Below are 24308 nucleotides of genomic sequence, written 5' to 3'. Positions count from 1 at the left end.
GTCTTCGGTCTCAAGCACTTGATAAGTTACGTGAGCTGCGTGATGCTCCGTCTTCTACCCAAATACCGTTGATCTCAGAGCTACCCTCTTTATTTTAACCCCTTTATCGTTTGCCTGAGTGTTTTTTTGTCTGTTCCCTCTGTCTCTCTTTGCAGTGTGTGTTGACTCCCTCCTATGATCTTTTGATTTGTGTTTCTAGATCAGATGTCGTGCTCTGCTCAATTTCCTTTTGTCTTGCCTGCGTCTCTATGCTCCTGTGTGCTTATATCTGGGTTTAATGAGGGGGTTTTGGGTGGTTTTGTGGCTTCTCTTAGGCTGTGCTTATGGTGCCGGTGACGGCGGTGCGACGTCACGTCAAAACAAATGCATTGCCGCCGTCGCATGCGCTTATAATAAGCGCGGCGCGACAGCTTAGTCGCGATCGCTGGAAGTCATCTCAATTAGATTTTTCCAGCGACCGTAGCCTGCCGTCGCCGGCTCTATAAGCCGTAATACCTCTATTGGGCGATTCCTAGCTAGCGTGCACTTTGCAAACCTTGTTGTGTATTAGAAATGATCTTGGATGCTAATAAGAATGATTGTTTTCTAATCTCTTTCTCCTATGTACACGGAACGAGCTGTGCTGACAACTTGCGAGCGAGCGTGATTCCAGCGTGATTCCAGCCAGATACGTGGAAAGCAGTGGCTGCTTACATCCCCAAATCCTTTGCATTCACAAATGCCGACTCCAGCTACGCTTCTCAGTACCTAGAGAGCTTTGTATACGATCTCTATGGCAACACAAGGTCCCCTCTGACTCTCCGTAGTTCTGTGATGACGTCATCATCCAAGCACTCTAAAAAAAAAAAAAAATACCCCTGTAGGAAGCACAACATGAGGCCTGCAGACACAGGAGGACACCGTGACAAGCACTCTAACACTGCAAGTATCCACACGAGAGGGATCTGCTCTGTGCTAACTGCGACTGTGACTTCACGGCTAGTAACCTGTTCTGACCCTGAATTAGGGGTGCTTTTATTTAATGTCATTCTCCTCTCACAGGGGAAGTACTACGAGCCTTTGGGTTGGTGGGAACGGGCAAGAAGAGGCTTTTTAGCTTGAAAACGCCCCCCCCCACCCCCCCGAACCCTCTGTATATTTAATTTTTTTATTTCTAAAATATTTTACCAGGAAGTAATACATTGAGAGTTACCTCTCGTTTTCAAGTGTGTCCTGGGCACAGAGTAAAGATGACATCTCTCTATATGAGAGAAATAGTTTGATAACATTATCTTTCTGACTGCCCGTGTCAGGTTTTTTAATTGATACATTACGCTCTTTTGCAACTATTTCTATTTATTCTCTCCTCCTGTGCCTCTGTCTGTAACGATCAGCATATGTGTGGAAGAGCTCGCACTGTATTGAGCACCGGGTGCTGAACACACAATATTGTTTTTTTTTTCGGATTAAGGGTTGTTGCAATAGAGACTGATGCGTCTGTTTTTTCTCTAGCTCTTCTGTTTTGTGAGTTTTCCCTTCCGCTGATGGGAACTCTGTTTGTGATTCTTATAACTTGTTTAGATGAGACAGACATTGATGTGGAATTTTCTGACCTAAGCACTGTTATGTAAATACACTTCCTTGTTTCACTATTATTGATTGCTTTGCATGTTGGGACTCGTGGGAATCATCTTTTGTGGCTATTCCATAAGACACCTTCCAGCACGGGAAGACGACCTTACAATCCATTAAAGGGAATGGGTCACAAAGCGTGTTCTGACCAGCGCCGAAGGCGTCTTACGGGATAAGGCTGCTTAGTGAATATTGCTCTGACTGTTAAATACCTATTACATAGTTACATAGATTATATCGTTACATAGTACACGAGGTTGAAAAAGACATACGTCCATCAAGTTCAACCTATGCTAAATTTAGACAACAGATACTTTATCCAATATCTATACTTCCTTATTGATCCAGAGGAAGGCAAACAAAAAACCCCACTGTCATATCATCCAATGATATCTCATATGGGGAAAAATAAATTCCTTCCTGACTCCAAGAATTGGCAAACAGATTTCTCCCTGGATCACCATCCTTCCCATGTTTACTTATTTGGTATATCCCTGTATAATTTCCTTTCTAAAAAGATGTCCAACCTTTATTATCTATATAGCCAGATCTGTGTATCTTATGTATGATTGTATTTTTTAAATGCTATACATTTATGCCTGGACAGAACAGTATTTCACATCACAACGCGAGTAGCCTTGTGGTACCCAAAAAATGCCACAAAGGCTGGCATGTCAGTAGCTTTTATGAATATTACTTGATTTTGATATTCTGTTGTTTTCTAGCTCTTTCCCCGGTGCATTTTGGCTAACAATAGTCCAATAGTCTGACATATCTATGGAAAAGGCTTGGAGGACCAGGGCTGGGTTAGAATCTCTTGATGATCTGGAGTTAGATTGTGAATAGTATGATAGCGATGCTTGCTGACTTGATGCTGCTGGTTGCCATTTTTACTTCCCATTTTGCATGCTTATAGTAGTTGAAGTACCACTGATTCCATCAGAAATAAATGACGCTCTTGGAGTTCCCCAGATGAGAGTAGTGCAAAAAAAACCCCCACAAAAGTGGTACTGCTGATTAAAACTTTTCATTTGTAAAGCCAGTAAACCATTTGGTTGATTGAATGAAATAAATCCTGTTTCGGTTTCTGACAAAGTATGTTTGTTGCTATATTAGATAACATGATGGTTCTCTGTTTTATTGATAAATGCACACATGAACAACTTAGTGCAGGGGTGGCCAACTCCAGTCCTCAAGGGCCACCAACATTTCAGGATATCCCTGCTTAAGCAGAGGTGGCACAGTCATTATGATTGAGTCACCTGTGCTGAAGCAGGGATATCCTGAAAAGCTGACCTGTTGGTGGCCCTCGAGGACTGGAGTTGGCCACCCCTGATTTAGTGTAAAGATCCTTCAGGTTTGACTTCATTATATCGGAATCAGGTAAGATGTTGCAGAATCCAATAATGCTGAGATTTGGCATGATCCGACTGCATTTGAGTGAATTATGCTTGGATCTGATATAGTCTGGCAGGCATTGCATGCATTATGCCTGAATCCAGCAGAATCTGGCATTGGTAAAGTGAATGTCTGGATCTGACAGTGTTTGACCAAATGCCTTGATCTGGCGGAGTTTCAGTGATCCGCAGGATATAGTTATATTTCTGTAAATTATGCATGGACTCATAGGACTGAATTATGCCTGAAACGTAGATATTGTATATTTATGTGAATTGTGCTGTCTCCATTTATTATCCATGAATCCTGGCCACTGTGAACCAGAACGCACAGGGATTAGAGCTGGGCAACAGACTGGATTGAAGTTTTAGTGATGTGGAGGTGCGTTGGCAATACCACCCAACTCGTGTGTCCCAAAGTCATAAGCACACATTGGTATAAATGCCTGTGCCCTCAAACTTCACTTAGACAGGGTAACTAGCTGGAGGCATGACAAAGTGTTATTGGTAGTCCATGCAATATCTTCCAACCACGTCCAAGTCAACAGTGATAATTATCCAGGCCAGTCTCTCTACAGTAAGGGGAGCCAACTCCAGTCCTCAAGGGCCACTAACAGGTCAGGTTTTAAGGATATCCCTGCTTCAGCACAGGTGGCTCAATCAGTGGCTCAGTCATATGACTGAGTCACTGATTGAACTACCTGTGCTGAAGCAGGCTCTTCGACTGAGCCACTGATTGAGCCTCCTGTACTGTCGCAGGGATATCCTTAAAACGTGACCTGTTGGTGGCCCTTGAGGACTGGAGTTTGCCACCCCTGCTCTACAGAGAGCTGCTTACAGGCCAGCAATGGCAATTCAAACCGGGACGGAATTATTATCACATGTGACATTCACTTAGCGAGGTCATTTGCAGAGATACTATCATTACTGGAAGAATGGTAAAATCACCCAGATTCCAGTACTGTGGAGAATATTTAAGCACTTGACAACTAAAAGCAACCCCCCCCCTTCCCCACACTTGTTTGTTTCAAATTGTTCTGTTTTAGAGAATGTTTGAACCGCGGGTCCTCTGCTCTTCACATAAACCGTAGCACGTGACAGACATTGAAATAGCAATCCTGTCATGCTTAACCCCCAATATTTTGTAGTATTTTTTTTTTACAGGATGGGAAGCAGGGGGTCCCTGGAGCTGGATCGTGCTGTTTTTAGCTCCTGTGAACAGCCGGTTCTTGAGTTACTTACCAGTATAATAGCTGGATTTCTCACTGTTTAGAGAAATCAAAATGGCCACCAGATCTCCCAGGTTCCGCAGGCCAATAGGAAGTCGCAGCGTCATTGTAGAGGTCGTATCCGGCTAAAAATCAGTATAAAAGATGGGCACGATCGCTGCTTGATCCATTCAACCGACTTTCATGAATGTTTAATCCATTCTCAAACCAATAATTTATTCTTGTAGGGTTGAAACAACGCTATTATTTATTTATTTTAGAACATATGCTACCAGGAATAATACTTTGGTCAGAATGATTCATTACATACATGTTCTTTTATGTAAAGGGCAATCTACACAATCACCAACAAACAATGCACAATTAAAGTAGGATAGTTTTGAATCTGAACTTTTAAATATTGTAATTTGTAGAAACCCCCCTGTCTAAATAATAATAGATACTGAGTAGCATAACATGGTATGAAAGGTCTGTTTACTTCAAGATTTATTCATGCAAATCTTATTTGCATAATAAATTAAAGAAATCATTTCTGTGACAAATGGGGAGCAGTTTTTGCACCAGTTATGCGTCTTTAATAACCAGTGTTTGCAAACATGAAACAGGCATGTCATAGAGCAGTGGAGCTCAGCTCCAGTCCTCAAGCCCCTCCAACAGGTCAGGTTTTCAGGATATCCCCGCTTCAGCACAGGTGGCTCAATCAGTGGCTTGATACCTGGGCTTGAGCCACCTGTCATAGAGGACCCAGGAGACATATATCACACGTCTCCTGTATAACATAGCATGCAGGTGGCACTGATTACCAAGTCGGCAGTGCTGCAGGAGAAAAGCTGTGCAGTTTAGGCTGAGGCGGCAGATGAAGCCTATGCTATAGGGTTATAGTGTGAGTGAGTCAGGCCCAGTGTGAGGAGATGTACAGTATGGAGCTCGTGTGGCAGGTGATGGGGAGACGTATGGGGAGATGTATGGAGCTGGTGTGGCATGTGATGGGGAGACGTATGGATCTGCTATGGTGGTGGATGGAGAGGCATATAGAGCGGGTGATAGCGAGACGTATAGAACTGTTTTGCTCGGGTGATAGGGAGACGTATAGAGAGGGTGATGGGAAGAAGTATGGAGCTGGTGTCGCAGGTGATGAGGAGACATGGAGTAGGTGATGGGGAGACGTATGGATCTGCTATGGCGGGGGATGGAGAAGTATATAGAGCGGGTGATGGGGAGACGTATAGAGCTTCTTTGGCCGGATAGTGGGTTGACATATAGAGCTGCTATAGCCGGGTGGTGGGGAGACATATGGAGCTGCTTTGGCCGGATAGTGGGTTGACATATAGAGCTGCAGTGGCGGGTGATGGGGAGACGTATGGAGATGGTGTGATGGGGAGACGCATGGCGCTGGGGTGGGGGAGGGGGGGTGAGGATGGTGATTCAACCAGTTATGGAAACCACTGTTTATTGGTACTTTCAGCAGAATGATTTGTTGGTGCATATACCCAGGGAGTGCCAATAACCACATTGTTTGTTTGATTTCCCTGTCTTACATTATATCAATTAAAATAATAAACATCTGTCATTGGACTAACTCTTTTGTAGTCTACAGCATATAAATATTGTTACTGGCAACTAGATGTGTTTTTATGGCTCTCATTAAGATACCTAAGTGACCTGTCATGATGTCTTTGTCATTTGTAGTATTTTAGAGAGCTGCTGAGACATAACATTGTGTAATGAAAACTAATATTAAAAAAAGGACTTGTTATAAATGGCTGATGGATGCTTAAATGCGTTGTAAGAAAGGACTAGAGTTTATTAAAATGTTTCTTTTGTCTTGCCTTGAAATATACTTGCAGTTTTGTGGATATTTACATTTTGATGATCTGTTTACAGTGATGATACAAATCTGTGTACTTTGTCACTCGTGCTTACATATTCAAGTATACCAAGGGTGGCCAAATCCAGTCCTCGAGGGCCACTAACAGGCCAGGTATTAGGGATATCCCTGCTTCAGCACAGCTTTCTCAGACATTCTGACTGAGCCACTGATTGAGTCACCAGTGCTGAAGCAGGGATATCCTTAAAACCTGACCTGCTGGTGGCCCTTGAGGATTGAAGTAGGCCACCCCCGAAGTATACCATTGCTACTATTGTGGGCCCTGGTGCATCACTTGAAAACATGCTGTAGTTCTGGTTTTGTGGGTCCAATGATAACCCGGCTCGTAAATTTGCCAGAATTTGTAGGCTTCACAACAACTTATTGTGTGTGCTAAAATGGATTTTATGTTATAGAAATGTTTTCTTAATGGAATGAAATGGAATTTTTTTTTTTAGAGTGAAATGTTAAGTGCATTTCCTTAAAATATTTTTTAATGCAGGCTTGCTCAAATAGGAGAAAATGTAAAATTCTGAGGATCTGTCCATATCTGCTTTGCCTCATTGATGGCAGTGCAAATAATATCATTCATTTCTTTAAAATGAACCCAAATTGCCTGTGATGGGGTTACTGTAGTATTATTAGAAGTTCATCCTACTCTACAAAGAAAACTAAAACATTTTCTTAATATAGTTTACTAAACCTTCTCTTTTATTAAATGACTGTTACTGCACCTTTCTATTTTTTTTCTAACAATTTTTTTTATTGGTCACAGTCATAGATAAGTCTATTTTAAAATGTAACATTCTCTACACATATCTGCTAATATAATTTACATTATTTTCTCTCCTTGGGAAATAATGACTTTGCTTCCTACTAATTCACTACTTTTGTTTAAGGCCTCGTCCACCGTGATCGTGACTGCGAACGTGGCACGAACAAGAGACGTCCCACTATGGGCCTGGACATAGTCCGCATGTGCGTTCGCATGATCATGTGCGATGGCGCAACCACATATTCAAAAGACAAGAATTTTGTATTTTGGCGCGATGGCCACGTAACCGTGGCAGTTCAGCCAATGAGGGCGAACCAGCCGCGTGATGTCACGGCTGAGCCCCCTGCCACGCCTCCCCGTCGCGAGCAATCTGAAGTCCACAGATGGCTCGGGAGAAGGGCACACGCTCAGTCGCGAGCGCGCCCCCACTGTGCCCGTAGCCTTAAGGAGAAATGGGAAAATAAATCAATGTTGACCTTCTGACTTCCTGTTAAAAAATAAATAAATACAAATAATGTTTTGCAACTTTTTAATGACCTTCAAACTTTTTGCATTTAGACTGGCACAAATAAAAACCTATAGGTAAAAGAGCTCAAAAGTCAAAATTACATTTAATTGTTCATTTAAATGTGTCTCTTTCAGATTAACTTTGTAATTACAAAGTGAAGTCTTTGTTTAAAGTGTAATCAATTGTTATAGCTTTTTACTATCTCTGGTATAATCATTTAACTGTAAGCATTTTGTTTTCTGGAATCCACTTATATGAAACTATAACATTGAGACTTAATTAAGAAACAATTTATTCAAACTCTACCAGTTTCTAGCCAGAAAAAAAGGACAGGAAATGAAATAGACATATTTATTCTCTACAGTTACCACTAGCAATCAAGGCTTTTTTTAATTGGTATAAATTAAGTATTGACTTTAATCAATAATTTCTCCTAAATGCGTTTTTGTTTTGTCAAAAATATAGAATCATATTTGTATGCCTTCTGCATATACAAACTCTTCTAGAGAAGATAATAAAGTCAGATTACCTGCTATCCGTTCCATGTGGAATCGACGTTGCTACTTGATAAGGGTGTGACTATAATTAGCCCGATATCAATACTTCATTGTTTAGTGCACAGGTTGGGCACACGGGCACTTTTATTTCATGTCCAATGTTCCTTTACTATATTGACCAAGTAAAAAGAAAACAAAATGGCTAAAGGTTATGAACATCGTTTCTTAAATGCATTGATAATCCAGATTTAACCACTTAAATTGTGTTACTGTCTTTGGTTCATTTAGGGTCCTTGAAGAAACAGCACCTAAAATTCAATTTGCTGAAGCAAGTACAAGAAAATACTTAAACATACATGTTGGGTGTAACTGATACAGTGAGGTGGATGTATTGTAAATGGCTAAATACTTCTAAAAGTGCTTATTATATGAGTCAAAATGCCATTGCCGTTCAAAAAAGGGGTATGGGATATAATAGAATCTGAAGTAAAAGCGGCAACCCCAGAATCTGAACCACACTACTTCCAGCTGCCAGGATCCCCCGTTAATCTCCCCCGTTCCCGGGATACTTCTCTGTGAAGGCACCGTCGTTAGCTCTGTGCCGGGGAAACAAAATGGCGGTTTAATTCTCACATGTCATGCAGGCAAATAGGAAGCATCATCCATTGCAGCTTTCTGTTGGTCGGCCAATGATACTGGGGGGGAAGTGGAGGGTGGGGGGGACAAGTTAAAATGGAAGGATTGCTGCTTTGTCTGTCGTGTTGTATTGTATGTCTTTATTTATATAGCAACATATATGTACATAGCGCTTCACAATAGTAATACACGTGGTAATCATATAAATAACAAATAATATAAATAACAGGTCATGGGAGTAAGTGCTTCAGACATAAAAGTAACATTAAGGAAGAGGAGCCCCTGCTCCGAGGAGCTTACAATCTAATTGTTAGGTAGGGGAACGTATAGAGACAGTAGGAGGGAATTCTAAGAAGTGAGTCTGCAGCGGGCCAAGCTTTATGTATCATGTGTCCAGGATTATCCTGTGCTATTCATATGCTTCTTTAAGCAGATGTGTCTTAAGGTGGGTCTTAAAGGTGGATAGAGAGGGTGCTAGTCGGGTATTGAGGGGAAGGGCATTCCAGAGGTGTGGGGCAGTCGGTAAGAAAGGTTTAAGGCGGGAGAGGGCTTTAGATACAAAGGGGGTAGAAAGAAGACATCCTTGAGAAGAACGCAAGAGTCGGGATGGTGCATAACGAGAAATTAGGGCTGAGATGTAAGGAGGGGCAGAAGAGTGTAAAGCTTTAAAAGTGAGGAGGAGAATGGAGTGTGAGATGTGGGATTTGATCAGAAGCCATATGCTTACAATTGCTGTGAAAAACAATCGCCTAGCCCTTATTTTTATCTTTAACTTCACATTAGGCAAATTAACCATTGTTAAAAAAAACAGAACTGGACACTAACTTAAAAGTTAAAGTGCAAGCAACGTGGCATTAGCCTAAAGGTATTCTTATTTCATTTGTGAACCACTTTGTGCAAGTTCCATTTTCTGCTCTAATTTTGATCCCCGATTAAAAAAGAAATTAAGTGACATAGTCACAAAAAGGTGACCTTAAGTGTTTAACTCTGGGGTAGACAAGTCAAGTTTTCAGGATATCCCTGCTTCAGCACAGGTGGCTCAATCAGTCCCTGCTTCAGTACAGGTAGCTCAATCAGAGCCTAATTTTTGACTGAGTAAGCCACCTGTGCTGATGCAGGGATATCCTGAAAACCTCACCTGTTGGTAGCTCTTGAGGACTAGATTTGGCTACCCCTGGTTTAACTGTTTCTTTTTGGACAGTTCCACAATTAGATTGCAAGTTCTCTGGGCAGAGACACACTGAGCATGTCAATTCTCTGTACAGCACTGCACGGCTACAGAGGAAACTAACACATTAAAGCAGAACCAACGTTATAATTACTTATATTTTGTTTAGCAGATACAATCCTTTTTGTCTAAGTTACTGTTAAATATTTGCTTTACTGTCCACTTGGGAAGTTGCCAGAATGTATTCTCATCTGTTTGCAAATTGCACCTGTCATGGATTTAAGTACAGATGAGGGTAATATTTTTAAGTGTTACATCCCTGGCATTAGGTGACCATGTCTATTTGTTCACAGCATATCATATATTTTCAATGCGTTTACTGCACAACATGTTCTCCAAAGAAGTATATATAATAAGTACTGCAGTGTTCAACTGCAAAAAAGTATTATACATTCTGGTGAATAGTAATTATCTGTAATGTAGTGATATCTGAAAATGAATTAACAGACAATGGTTATAGAGCTGAATGGAGAAATTATCACTTACGGTTCCCTGGTTGAAGCCAAGTGATCACTCGTTGAGTGAACCCTATGAGTGAACACTCGCCTTCTGTTCTCCATTGCAGTGAAATTGCTTCTTCTTTTTTTTTTAAGTCATGGAATAAGATGAAGAAAAAGGTAGTTGGTGTTTCCATGAAACATAATTACAAATTTTAGCAATGCCTAATTTTCCTCCCTCTGGCAATTTTGCCAATAGTAACCATGATTGTCATCTGCTATTTTTCATCTGCACCCGAACTGATTTCTTCCTCCCCACCTCCTGCAGTAATAAGTCAATTAATAAAGTACTTTGTTAATTAATTAGACTGCGTCGAACCAGATTTTGTGTATTGCAAGCCTGTAATAACCTGGACTTATTGCATGTGAATTGTGAATAGACTCTGAAAACATGACCTGCGCAGAGTCCTGGTCCATGCGTGGGTACCTCTGCACTATGCGATGAAAAATGCAGAGTACCCTCAAATTAAAAATAGGTACAAATTGGCAGATTAACTCCTATAATAACTACCTAACATCCTCCTACTTAATATTTACTGAGTAAGACCGGCACCAAAACGGTTTATAAGCTTGTTCTGTTTGACGCAGTTACAATAAGCACAGTTGAACCCTTCGCATGCCGGAGGTTCCTCCCGCACTAGCGATCATGTGACCACTCGGTCACTGGTGATAAGGTGGAAAGGGAGGTGGCGTCCTCTTCCGAACCACGTAGTGACAGACCACGTTCACGAGCAGGGTCTTTAGGCTATAGCTACGACGTCCTGGGGCCCCTAGAGTGCTTGACACCGTGATGTAGTAGCTATGTCTCCAGGGCAGTGAAAGGGTTAAAATGATTGGCAGAAGTCAAAGCAATGTTTTCTTTGCGTTGTGTAGATGGCCGGGTCTCCGTTAAATTTATTAAAAAATCTAATTTTTGACTTTTTTTTAATTATTTATACACAAATGAAATATTTTTCTAAGCAATATGATTTGATCAATAGCTACACCCCCCCCCAAAAAACGGATTTGTTGGAAGTACCCTAACACCAAACACTCGGCGTCTTGTTATGTAATTATTCTGTACGTTCTCCATAGAAATGTTATGATGTACAATATGTAATAGACTGCAAATCATTGCATCTTAGGCTGAGTCCAGGGTCAGCGCTTAGGCGCTGACCCGTGCTGAGGCGCGCTGATGCTTGTCAGTGATCCCATGCAGCCGCAATGAGAGCGGCTTTAGCAGGGGCTCGCGCACGCGTGCGCAGGCGTGCGGAGGCGTAGCTGTTACATTTTTTTAGTTTGAGCGCTCACGGGAGCGCAGGGTCGGTCACATGAGCGGTCCGCCCAATGAGGGCGAACCAGCTCCGTGACGTCACTGGCCCGCCCGCCGACACGCCCCCGGACGGCGCGCGAACTAAGGCCAGGGAAAGCACCCGCTTTCCCTCAGCCTCAGCACGCCTCCGCACGGCTGCAGTCACCATGGGCTCAGCCTTAGAGAGAACCACCTTGCTTTACACACTTTAAGACTTAAGAGTCTGGGGTAAGCGGGAGAATACAGTTACAGTATATTAACCAGATGACAGGCTTTTCCCCCTCTTTTAATATGATATGAAGCATTTTTCCTTTTAAATAGAAGTAATTCAGTATCCAGATTGTGAAATTAGTTGAACGCTTTGTCTTGAGTAATTTTTCTGAGCACAACTTGGAAACAATTCTTCTTTAGTTATATTTTCTGGCTCCAAATCGGTGCAAACCTGAAACATATTAAACATATTAAAGTGACGCAGGATGTGGAAAACTCTAGGAAATGTGCTGATTTGTAACTTAAAGAGGCAATCCAAGCTAAAAAAAAAAGAAAAATTACAATTTTTTTTGGTTTTTAATATACAGTATGCAGCCTTTGATTACCTTTATTGAAAACTAATTACCTAAGCTGCCGATCGATTGGTTCTCCCGTGATCGATCAGCAAAATCCTGTTTCCCAGGGTTCACTAAATGGCTGCTTTTCAGTTTCAAAATGTTTGACTCATTCAGTATTGCACTGTTATATAATGCATTGCTCCGACAGCATGAAAATAACCCATGTATATAATTTGCTTGAGCATTATACAAAAACAATTGGTCAGTCATTTGAAAAGGTAGACAATGCATAAAGAGCATTTGGGAATATTAATATGCTGGGCAGCTAACTCACATGTACTGGAATGAAAATGATCTCCAGATCCCCTAATCATTATGACGAGAAGCAGGATAACATTTAGTTAAAGCAGCAATACTACTGTACATCCCCCCCCACCCCCCTTTTTCTTATTTGTATATGTAAAGCATGTTACAATGTATAATTCTACATTCTTACCTAAACTGGGCAATCGTTTGGTGCTCCTTATAAATCTGTAAAAATCGTGGTTGTGTGGTTAACATAATGGCAGCCTTTCAGTTTTAATCAATCCTTCAGTCAGTGTAAGGCCTGGAACATAGTGGTTTGCCGAGTGCGGAGGCGCGCTGAGGCTCAGGGAAAGCGGTGCTTTCCCTGGCCTTACACAGCGCGCCGTCCGTGGGCGTTTCGGGGGTGGGTCTGGGGGCGGGCCAGTGACGTCACGGAGCTGGTTCGCCCTCATTGGGCGAACCGCTCACGTGACCGGCCCTGCACTCTGGCGAGTGCCAAATCTGAAGACTCGGTGAGACACACGCTTCCCCAAGTGTGCGGACGCGTGCGCGAGCCCCTGTTAAAGCCGCTCTCATTGCGGCTGCAGGGGCTCAGTGCCGAGCAGCAGCACGGGTCAGCACGGGTCAGCGCATAAGCGCTGACCATGTCCGAGGCCTAACTCAGCAGCTACAATGTATTCTTATATTACTAAGGTAACATTATCTATTGTTACAGTTTGCAGCTCAAACTGCAGGGAATATTGGCAACACATAATCACAAACAGGAAAGTGTTACAAAGATCTTGCACTGCTGGGCTAAAACCTGCTATAGAAATCAAATGCGTAGTATATTAAAACTCATTAAACATGGCATTAAGTTGAATTTTAAAATAGAAAAAGGTAGTAAGTATTATCTAATAATACAGAACTGATTTATTTAAAAAAAAAAAAAAAAACCCTTGCTTCGATTTGCTCCTTTAAAATAGAAAATGTGGACATGATGAAAGAAGTAACAGCAAGAGTTTGTGATATTTACTGAAATAGCTGCAAGCAGCTGGCCCTGGTATCTCGTTCAGCAAAGTCGCTTATATATTCTATATTTGTGATATAGTGTGTGCAAGTGTAGATACAAGTCAGGGATGTAGGTTTTAGTGGCAAGCGCAGCTGCAGCGCTGCAGAAGGTTTCAGCTGTCAATATGTTCCTCTAGGGGGTACTAGTGACAGTTTTACAACTTTTACGACCAGTGCTCCTTTTTATTTTTTTATTTATTTATTTTTATTGGTGTTTTTGTAGCTAAAAGTGCAGATTACCATAATTTAGCATTGCTGTCTCATGATTGGAAGCTCATTAAAAGAGTTTCCCATTCATTCCACCAAGATCACACCAGTATAGGCTGCCACGCAGGGCAAATGCTTACAGAGAGCTGTGTTGTGCCACTGTAAACCATACATCTTTTCTGTAGCATACTGTGTTCTTTTGTCAATTTACTGTCACTAAGTAAATGTTGTTTTGAAGTCCTAGGTTTTTCCCCATCATCAGTTTTTTTTTCTACCATTTGAAGTTATAATATCTTGGAATATAAAAAGATCGCAAAAAACCTCAAGTACTGTTTTTTTATGCTATTTTGTAATTATTTCTATACTTTACTGCTTAGCAAAATGTTTAGACTTAAATGGCTTTTTCAAGTGTCATCATAGGAATATGTATTATAGAGCCAAAATCTATCATTTAGTTAACAGTTTAAAAAAAAAAAATGGTCTGATCAATTAACACAGTAGATGTTTATCTAGCTGAAACACCGCACAGTTTGTTTGTGGTTATTCTTGACCTTTTCTGATCAATATTAAGAAGGGAAGGGATCTTAGTGTTGGATAAGTTACATGACTAAGTGAAGAGTATTCGTTTTGCTTAGTTGTGCTCACGTTCCGTCATCCCAATATACCTGGTTTTCAGGACAATACATACCTAGGCTAGCCTAATTAGCTAAGTATGTGTTAATTAAGGAAAGATTCAAAACCCAACTTGTTGGTAACCTGCAAGGACTGAGCTTTAAGCATTGGTTTAGTCTGGTATTATTCACATTTCTGTCTCTCCACTTACTTTTTTTTATACCATAATGGCTAGTTTTTTATCACTTGTAGGATGTTTGTATTTTGCACTGCCATATTTGTTTACCATGTGACTTCCAACTGCATTTTAACAAATGTGCTTTTTCATACAACATGTCATTCTTATTTAGGGGCAGGTGTATGCAAAAGGGGAGTCAAGTAATGTATCATAGTTTTGATGGCAGTGGGAACAGTTGTTCCAAAAATATAAGTGTTGCCTACTAATTTATAGAGCCATGTGTATTCTGCATAAAAAGAGTTTGGGATAATGGGAATAACAACCAGTTACCCTTCTGATAGTTGAAGATTGTCTGCTTGCTGTTTCAGTATCAAAAGACGGTTGGAATTGTATTCATACAATTCACGTTGCCTTGAAGTTCTGTGCCATCATGTCTCATAGTTGTCCTCTCTCTGCAGTGCTCTATGCCCAAGTCTCTGTGGCTGGGCTGCTCCAGCCTGGCGGACAACATGCCATCGCTGCGATGCCTGTATAACCCAGGGACTGGCGCACTCACAGCTTTCCAGGTACTTTCTCTGTCTGTCACTCACTTACATCCGTTGTTCTTTCTCATTACTGATGCATCCTCGTGACATTCAGAACCCTCAGTGTATTCGTGTAACTATTTTACAGGGTGGGGGTGGGGGGTGAATGCCCGGAGCTGTACCGCGCTGGGTACTTACCAGTGAACTTACCGGTATTACTTCCCGGTTGCGCATGGGGATTTAAAGTACCGTCCAATATGAAGCCGCAACCAATAACGTTCCGGCCTCCTAACGGCCCATGGCTGGGAGGCCATGTTTCCCCTGGAGGGAAAATAAAACTCGGTAACTTCACATGTAAGTATCTCGACAGCCAGGGGTACCTCCGGTGCTGAAAATAGTGCAGTACAGCTCCAGGGAAACCCCCGGCGGGGGGTGGAGCGAAAAAAATTATGGGGCTTGCTGCTTTAAAACGGATGAGCTAATGTAATTCTTCAACTGTTTTTCGGTGTAAGTTTATTTTGCTAGAGGCATTTCTTGCATTTCCTGTCTTGGTTCCATTTTGGTTCTCCTGGAAATCTTCTTTACTCAAATGAGCCTACACTATAATGACAAAAGAAACGTATTTTTCCATCTCCGCTTCAGGAGTACAGAAACTAACTGCCACTGATATTTATTATTCATGAAAACTAAGAAAAAAAAAAAATATATATATATATATATAATATAAAGTGTAATATATTTCAACTTTAAAATGTCGATCATTTTTACGTCTACTTAATATAAATTGAATTGTGCAGATAAAATGTCATTGAATAAGGTAATTAAACGTTAAAACTATTAATTAATTTATATATATATATGTGTGTGTGTGTTTCTGGAAAGTAATTTAGCCAGCTGACTTATAAAGCTAAATACTATAAAGCAAATGATATGGTTTATCGTAGCTGTAACATCCGTATATATTCAAAACCTGACCTAACCTACTTAAATTATAGCGGTTTTATTTCTCTTCGCTTCCTTAAAGCGTTTACTGTTTTACAACATGTTCAGGCGATCTGGTTTATTGAAATAAAAGCACAAAAACATCAAGGGAACTATAGTGCAGATACTTGTCCCATACCGCATTTTAGATCTCGTGTTTTAAGATCTATTTTCAAAGCCTATCAAGTGCTCTAATACTCGGTTACCTCCACTCTAGCAAGCCAGTGATATCATGAATACCAACATTCCGTGCTGGTGGCTATAAAACACTGCCATCTGGAAGGCCACTTAGTCACTGTTAAATATGTCTTGATGCTTTATATCAAAAGCACAAAAAGGCATTGGCCATGTAAATGGTAAGCTTATTGAATACAAACTTCTTAAAGCAGCAATGGCAGATGAAAAGGAAGTGGTTCACTTTTGAATTGCCTGTTCTTGTGAGATTTTATTCTTATGCTAATCTTATTGTTCTCTGTCCTTCAGTTCATTTTCATGGATTCTGTCCCCCTGGTGTTTGCATGTATCTATATTTCTTTTTAACAGTGAACCGGTTTATGTAAAGGCGGTTCACTCCCCGAATCGCTATTACAAACCAATAATTGCCCAGTAATGTCATTTAAATAATAAAATATGCCTGTGAAACGAGCTAAAACAAAGCAAATTAAAAGTAGCATTTTGTAATGCACATGATGTAATGTACAAGTGTATGAAATATTTACATAGAGCTGTGTTTTTGTAGTGTCGCAACTTTTAAATGTAAAGTCCCACAAAGTATCCAATTGAACTTATGACAGTGGTATGTTTATAAGGTTACAATTAGGTGGTTAAAGCAGCAAAATGTGAAAAATCCTTTATGTTTTTTTTCAAAGTCAGTTCTGTAGTATTAGATACTGTTTACATTTTTTTTGTAATCTAATGCCATTTTTAAGATTTTTTTAAATGTCCGGATCATTCTTTGGTTGCTATAGCAACCATGTAGAAAGTAATTTCCACTTCCTCTTTTGAAACAAGCTCTCACACACCTTACGAGCTCTGCCTTTTGGCAACAAAGTATCACAAACAGATCTGTTTCTGTGTTCCAAACAGCAAACTGTCTATTACTCTGAAAGCGGTAACAATAATGTGGTACACTTAGTAATATAATGTTACATTTCAGCTGCAGCATTTCACAGACTGTAGCACAAAGTTAGAAGGCGGCCATTATGTTAGTCACACAATCAGGATTTTGACAGATTTTTAATAGGAGCACCAAACTATTGCCAGCTTATTAGGTATGCAACAAAATGTTTTAATTGTTTTCACTGAAAACGGTGACCTAAAGAAGGTCATGGCTTTTCAACCATGTTTGCATTACTCTAGCGATAATGTAATCTGACTTATGTACAACCACAGCATGTTAAATAAAATAACTTCTGGTTGCAAACAAGTTTTGACATCTTTTTATTAAAAGTATTTGTATTCCTACTTTGTTAACATATATATATATATATATATATATATATATATATATATATATATATATATATATATATATATATATATATATATATATATATTGTATATATACATATATTATATATATATAGATTATACAAATACGCTCGATTTTCAGGTAATAAAACATAATATAGTTAAATAATTAAACTATAATCAATTTACCATATTTATTTTTTCAATTTCTCAACCAATAATTGAATTGGCTGATAAGATAGCAGAGTATTTGTGTGGTTGCCGACTAATAAATAAATATTTTAAGAGCTGATAACTACAAACATGCTGCTGTTTTATTCTACATTATATGTACTATAAAGCTTATTTGTTTGTTACTACTGTAATCCCACCATTTAAAGTTCAAAGTGATGGACTGCCTTTGCTCTTGTTTAAATTTCACACATAGTGGAGCTGAAGGAGCGGCTACGGGAGTAAAGACACTGATTCTGCTAGCATGGGTTCAAATCCAAGCACCTTGTGACCTTGGGCAAGTCACTTTATCTCCCGGTTTCTCAGGCACCAGAAACATAGATTTGTAAGCACTGCGGGGAAGGGACCTGTTCCTGCAAAAATTCTATGTACAGTGCTAGATACACTGTTGGCTATATAAGAAAACACCATTATTAATATTTACAGATTGAAAAATACTGGAGTAAATTGGTTAATGGGATAAAATATAAGAATTGCACTCCGTAAAAAAACGAGGAAAAAAAACCCTATTTACAGTAATCGTGTGTTGTAAGAAAAGTGTGTTTATATAGAGTTGCAATTGTGCTAAATTGCACGTACTCCAAAGCGTCCGGTATCGGCAGAAAACTTCGGAGCATATTGAAGATGCCCTTTGAGTTAAAATTAGACAATGAAGTAATTGCACAGAAGCAAAACTCACAGTTGGATCCATTATCTGTGGTGTTATTAGACCTCCAGCCATAAACCAGAAAATGCAACTTTCTTCTTTCTTGGCGTGGTAGGAGCCCACTATTCCCCCCCCCCCCCATCAAAGAACGACAGACACAGTAGTTGGGGAAAACAAGGCCACAGCTTTATTTATATTTCAAAACAGTTTCTCCCCCCTCCCCCCTGAAACTCTTTCTTACCCCTGCCAGGCAGCCAGACCGTAGTTCAGAGCCTAACGGCGTCGCCGTGAGTCCCGCTGCTGCCCTTGTAATGGCTAGCGTAAACTTGCGCCATTATACCTGGTAACCATATACCTTCTGGGCTCTCCCCCCCTGGCAGGCACAACACCCATCAATAGCTGTGACAAAAACCTTTAACAACAAAACATATATTAGTAACATACCCTTTTTCTCTCTTAATTTTTTTAAATATATTAACATTTTGTAAATACAAAACACAAGCAGGGAGTGTGGGAAGGAATCTTGTTCCGAAGGGGCTGTGTGCAAGAGGCCCCTCGCACATTATGGCGGCCCCAAAATACCCGCTTTTCCCCGCTACCCCAGGGCCTCACTTTTTTGCCGCCAGGTAGGGGAACGGAAGGAGGTTGGGACAACAACGGACCAGCAAGGTGGGTAGGGGGACACCCGCCCACCATGAGTCCCCTTCCTAACTGTAGGGGCTGGCTTCAAATTAACTCCATGCTTATTTGTACTCATTTCTATACAGAACAGACAGAGCGTGCGCTTGGAACCACCACGGAGGCAGAGCCGTCAGTCATTGCTCTCCGAGATCATACCAGCACAATGCATTGAGTAGCACTACGCAAGGTAATGTGGGGGTGTGATCTTGCAGAGCAGTAACTGACAGCTTTATCTAGGGGTCGGAGGACGCACTGCTCTCCGCTGCGGTAAACTCTTCAGTGTCGTGTGATATATATCACAACCCTGATGAAGGTCCTGCGTTAATGACCGAAACTATTTTTGTGTACAATACACTATTTTTGATACTCTTACCTCCGATGTGCTGCTTATTTTATTTGCTCTGATCCATGGGTCTGGGTAAGATGCAACTTTATTTAGTGTGTACGTGTGTGTGATTGCAGCCCGGGAGGTTTTTTAGCTGGGGGGTGGGGATCCTTTTAAAGGAATGGACTCCCTGCAGCGCCATTGCAGCTGCCACCTCCCCCCGCAGCGTATTTCTCCATACTTTCGGTCGCGGCACAGAGAACAGTGAGGCGGCCTACATCTGTACACATATACACATGCTGCTGGGAATAACCATACCCCAACATTTTTAGAGTAGTATTTCTACTTTCTAGGTCAATTTTAAAAACTGGTTCTCCAAGTTCAGTCCTTTAGAGATTTCCAGAGCAGGTTTTCCGGACAACACATACCAAAGCGTTTACATTAGATTAGTGGTAATTAAAGCGAGGTTATTTGGTAAATGAAGTATTAATTATTTTTAAAAAAATCTTGAAAACCTTGTTGCTCTCCGGGAACCCTGCTTTAAAATCTTTGTTTCCTTAACCCATGGTTAATGGGGATAGTAGTATGACAGGAGTGTCATTATAAGGAGGGGCATCGATTCGCATTTTGTTTGGAAGTGATACATTATATATCTTTTTTCATATACAGTATGCTGAATTTAAGTGATATGTGGATTCATACTTGTTCCAGGGTACATGCAACCACACGCGGGTTTTCTTGATAAGGCTTATTTATTGAGCCTTAAAAAAAAGTACAGTACACAAAAACAAAACAGCTTCTTGTCAGCATACAAAAAAAAATAGCTTCTCTTCAGCATAGAAAAACAAGACAGCTTCTTTTCAGCATGCAGGACACAGACAGTTCATCAAACATGTACTTTGAAAACAGACCTTGTAGCAGTAATCATACTTCAGCATTTTACTCCTGTCTCCTGACCAGCTAGCTCCCATGTGTCTAGCCTGGTGTTTTTAAAGCCCCTTGATGAGGCAGCTTGGGTCAGACTATTAAGCAGCCCTCTCAACTGAAACTTAACCTCGTCACTGCTGCACTTCAAGCCTAAACATAGGTTTGCCAGGTATATGGCTGGTGACGTTTATTCACCCTGTCACATTCCTCCCCTGTTAGTGTGTGGCTGGGGCCACGCACGGCTGAAGCCTGACCATCCACCCGTTCTCTAGAAAAGAAATCAGCATTTGCATTTTCTTTTCCAGGCCTGTGCTGAATCTCAAATGAGAAGGGTTGGAGGGCCATATACCACCTGGTCAATCTAGCATTGGAGTCCTTCATATTATTTAACCACTTCAATGGAGCATGGTCCGTCACCAGAGTAAAATGGACTCCTGCCAGGTAATGCCTCAAAGCCTCGATTGCCCACTTTACTACTCAATCACTGAGTAGTTTTTTTTCCCTCTGGAACAATTTCTTACTCAGAAAAAGGATCGGATGTTCCACTCCCTCAAACTATTGTAACAACACTGCCCCTAACCCTATCTCTGATGCATCGGTTTGCACTACAAAAGGCCTGTTGAAGTCTGGGCTTCTAAGGATGAGACCCTCTGATAGACACCTTTTTATGTCCTCAAAGGCTCTCTGACACTCCCTTGACCATACCACTTGTGTAGGAGCACACTTTTTTGTGAGGTCCGTTAATGGGGCAGCAACTTCTGAGTAGTTGGGGATGAACCGCAGATAGTACCCTGCTAAACCCAGCAGAAAGCGTACCTGCGTTTTTGTTTGGGGGGTCGAAACTTCTTTCAGGGCAGCTACCTTGTCGGCTAGTGGCCTTACTTTTCCACCTCCCACTGCATACCCTAAGTATTTGGTTTCCGCCTTACCTAAGGCACATTTCTTAGGGTTGGCTGTGAGCCCTGCCTCTCTTAGAGATTTGAGGACCGCTTTCAGCCTATTTAGATGGGCCCGCCAGTGTTTACTATAAATGACAATGTCATCTAGGTAGGCTGCGGCATAAGCCCTATGGGGTCTCAGCACTCCATGAGTCTCTGAAATGTGGCTGGGGCTCCATGCAGTCCAAATGGCATTGTCACAAACTGGTATAAACCCATGGGAGTGGCAAAGGCTGTTTTGCACTTGGACTTTTCCTCTAAAGGTATTTGCCAGTATCCTTTTGTCAAGTCCAGCGTGGATATATATTCCGCGTTACCAAGGGTGTCAATTAACTCGTCCACTCTTGGCATCGGATATGCGCCAAACTTGGATACCGCATACCGCACAAAATCTTACCTTCCTATCGGGTTTAGGGACCATAACTAGTGGACTACACCACTCACTGCATGATTCCTCAATCACTCCTAAGTGTAACAGTTCTTATACCTCCTTCTCTACCAAGTCTACCCCAATCCTCTCAAAAGGAACTGACACCAAGGGTAGAGGAACCAAAGGGGCTGGTTTTTGTCCCTTCGGACTAGTTAGCTGGCACTCAGGACATGCTGCACATAACTTAACAATATCACTATGCATCCCATGCCAATAGAATCGGGACGAAATACGGTCCAATATTTTATCCCTACAAAGGTGACCACCCCAAGGGACAGTATAGGCTAGAGGGAACACAGATTTAACAAACGCCTTGGGAACCAATATCTGTCTGGTGACCTCCCCTGCTTGTGTCTGCCTATTCACCCTATACAGGATATCATTTGATAATTCAAAATGGGGGAATACTATCACCCCCTGTGCATTCAATATCTGCTCATCAATTTTTACCACTTTATCATATTGTCTAGCAAGGACTGGGTCTTCCCTTTACCTCTGGCGAAAATCAGGGAGGTATAGGTCTGGTAAATCTCCAGGGCCCATATCCCCCTCCTTCTGGCCATCCCCAGCCATCACTTGTCACTTCTGACTTCTGTCACCTTGAGACCCAGATTTCTGCAACCAGTCCTGTTTGTCAGAGCGTCTTTGCTTCCGGGTCTTTTGAACCCGATGTCTACTGGGGAAAAGGTCTACCGAGAAAGGGAACAGTTTACCAGGGTTCTCCTGAGCCATAGAATAAGGCTCCTCATGAGAGACTGCAGCCATTAGGTCTGAAAAGAAAGGCCAGTCCCAGCCGAGCACAACGGGGGCAGGGAGCCAAGGAGCAACACCTACTTCGAGGTAAGCCTCCTGATCTTTTACCTGTAGCCGGATTTTGGCCGTCGGATACCGTTTAACATCACCGTGTATACATTCTATACTCCATGGGGAGTCAAAAGAACACACGTTAGGCGGTAACAGTTTCTGGAAGACCAGAGTTTTCCCAGAGCCTGAATCTACAAGGGCCTGGACGGTTTTACCCCCAACCTGGGCTGGAAGTAGCCAGGGCTTGTAATTTTCTCTGGTGAAGGCCGAGGCGACGGTCCTGCTGACGGAACAATCCATCTGTGGACAGTCCACATAATGGTGGGCTTGTTCTCCGCAGGCAGAACATGGAGAGGGTTCCCTCACCGGAGGTTGACGCGGATATTGCTCATCTGGGCCGGAAACTGGAGACCAGGCTTCCGATGGGTCCTGTGTGCGACGTCCTCCGATTTTCCTCTCATGTGGCGTCGAGTCAACATCAGGAAGTGGAGGAGGTTCTCGGCGGTGACTGGCATTTGGACCTCTCCATTGTTGGAAGGACTGCTCCTTCCGTGGAACTTGGCGGTGGCGTATGGATGGTCTGTAGTTTCCCCATTGCTCCGGTCTCCCTCTTTGGGCGTCCGCAAGTGCCGGTGTAGTCGGATCCGTCCTGTCCCGGACACTCGCCTGGTCCTCGGCCCCAAGGAAATTCTCAACGAGTTGAACCGCCAAAGCTAGGGTTTCAGCAACATGGTGTTTTACCCAAGAGCATGCGGAAGGGGGTAGGAATTGTTCCAAAACAACTTGCTCAAGAATTGCCTCCTTAGTGCGCTCCTCGAGTTGTATCCAGCGAGTACACAAGTCCAATAACCGCTTAGCGTGGACTCGGGGTCTCATCTTAGCGGGGTGTACTTCAGGCTGGAACTGCTGCCGGTAGGTCTCTGGGGTCAGACCCAAGCGATCCAGTATGGCAGCTTTTACTTGTTTGTAATCCATTGCCTGGTCCGCTGGGAGGCCCTGATATGAAGCCTGGGCTTCTCCTATGAGGAGCGGGGCCAAAGCGGTTGCCCAGCGCTTTGCAGACCAGCCCTGGGCTTCGGCAACTCTTTCAAACGTCAGTAGAAAAGCCTCTGGATCCTTGTTCGGAACCATTTTCCTCAGGAGGACCGGGGGTTTGTTCGTAAGTTCTGGACTGGCAGACCCCTGGAATTGCGTCAGCCACCTGGCCATCCGCTCATTCTGTGCTTCCTGCTGCTGGCTTAGGAGCTGGGTTTGCTGCTGCAATAGTCTTTCATCTCTCTCTGCCTGTAGTCGAGCCTGCTCGCACAGAAACTCTTTTAAAAATTCTTCCATTTTTTTTCTTATCATTTTTGTGTGTGTGGCCCTTCAACTGCAGGGGCCTCTCAAAATCCCGGCACTTCTGACACCATATGTTGCAGGGTACATGCAACCACACGCGGGTTTTCTTGATCAGGCTTATTTATTGAGCTTTAAAAAAAAAGTACAGCACACAAAAACAAAACGGCTTCTTGTCAGCATAGTAGAGAAGGAGAAAAACTGAAAGAGCACTACTGTAGGTATCAAAAAAGTAGAAAGGAGGGTGCGTATCCCATAAAAAGATTATTTATTGGTCAGGGAAAAACAGGGCAATGGAGAGCCCTTTCTCAATGCCTCAATCAGTGGCTCAGTTGACTAGACATATATCTATACCTGGCATAATTCTATCTCTCTCCATCTATATATCTATACCATATATCTATATATCTATTATATATTTTTAGTCCCCGTTTGATGAAATGACAGCATGTCACATTACAGATCGAGGTGATACATATGGAATCCTTAACCTTTGTAGTCTTTGTTTGCTTTAAAAAAAAAATAAGAGTTGACTGAGCCACGGATTGAGCCACCTGTGCTGAAGCAGGGATATCCATA

General features: G+C 41.9%; 1 protein-coding gene across 5 annotated transcripts in view; it reads left to right on the top strand.

Moving 5' to 3' along the window:
• The first annotated feature begins 847 nt into the window (after nt 1-847).
• The window catches only part of BTRC (beta-transducin repeat containing E3 ubiquitin protein ligase), a 153716-nt gene continuing 130255 nt past the window's right edge, over nt 848-24308 (top strand). For 3 of the 5 annotated variants that reach the window (XR_012803585.1, XM_075612439.1, XM_075612438.1), the window contains exons 1-2: nt 853-921; nt 14896-15003. Coding sequence is in view for 4 of the 5 variants with exons in the window: in XM_075612439.1 (XP_075468554.1) it covers nt 874-921; nt 14896-15003 (156 nt within the window). In the remaining variant the exon portion in view is untranslated. Of the gene's footprint in view, nt 922-14895; nt 15004-24308 lie in introns of all 5 variants that reach the window. The other 2 variants (XM_075612441.1, XM_075612440.1) reach the window with 1 other exon arrangement.

This window comes from Ascaphus truei, chromosome 8, assembly GCF_040206685.1.
Source record: "Ascaphus truei isolate aAscTru1 chromosome 8, aAscTru1.hap1, whole genome shotgun sequence".
Lineage (NCBI taxonomy): Eukaryota > Metazoa > Chordata > Amphibia > Anura > Ascaphidae > Ascaphus > Ascaphus truei.
Note: the sequence above shows the minus strand (reverse complement) of the source record. Positions and strands in the feature narration are given on the sequence as shown.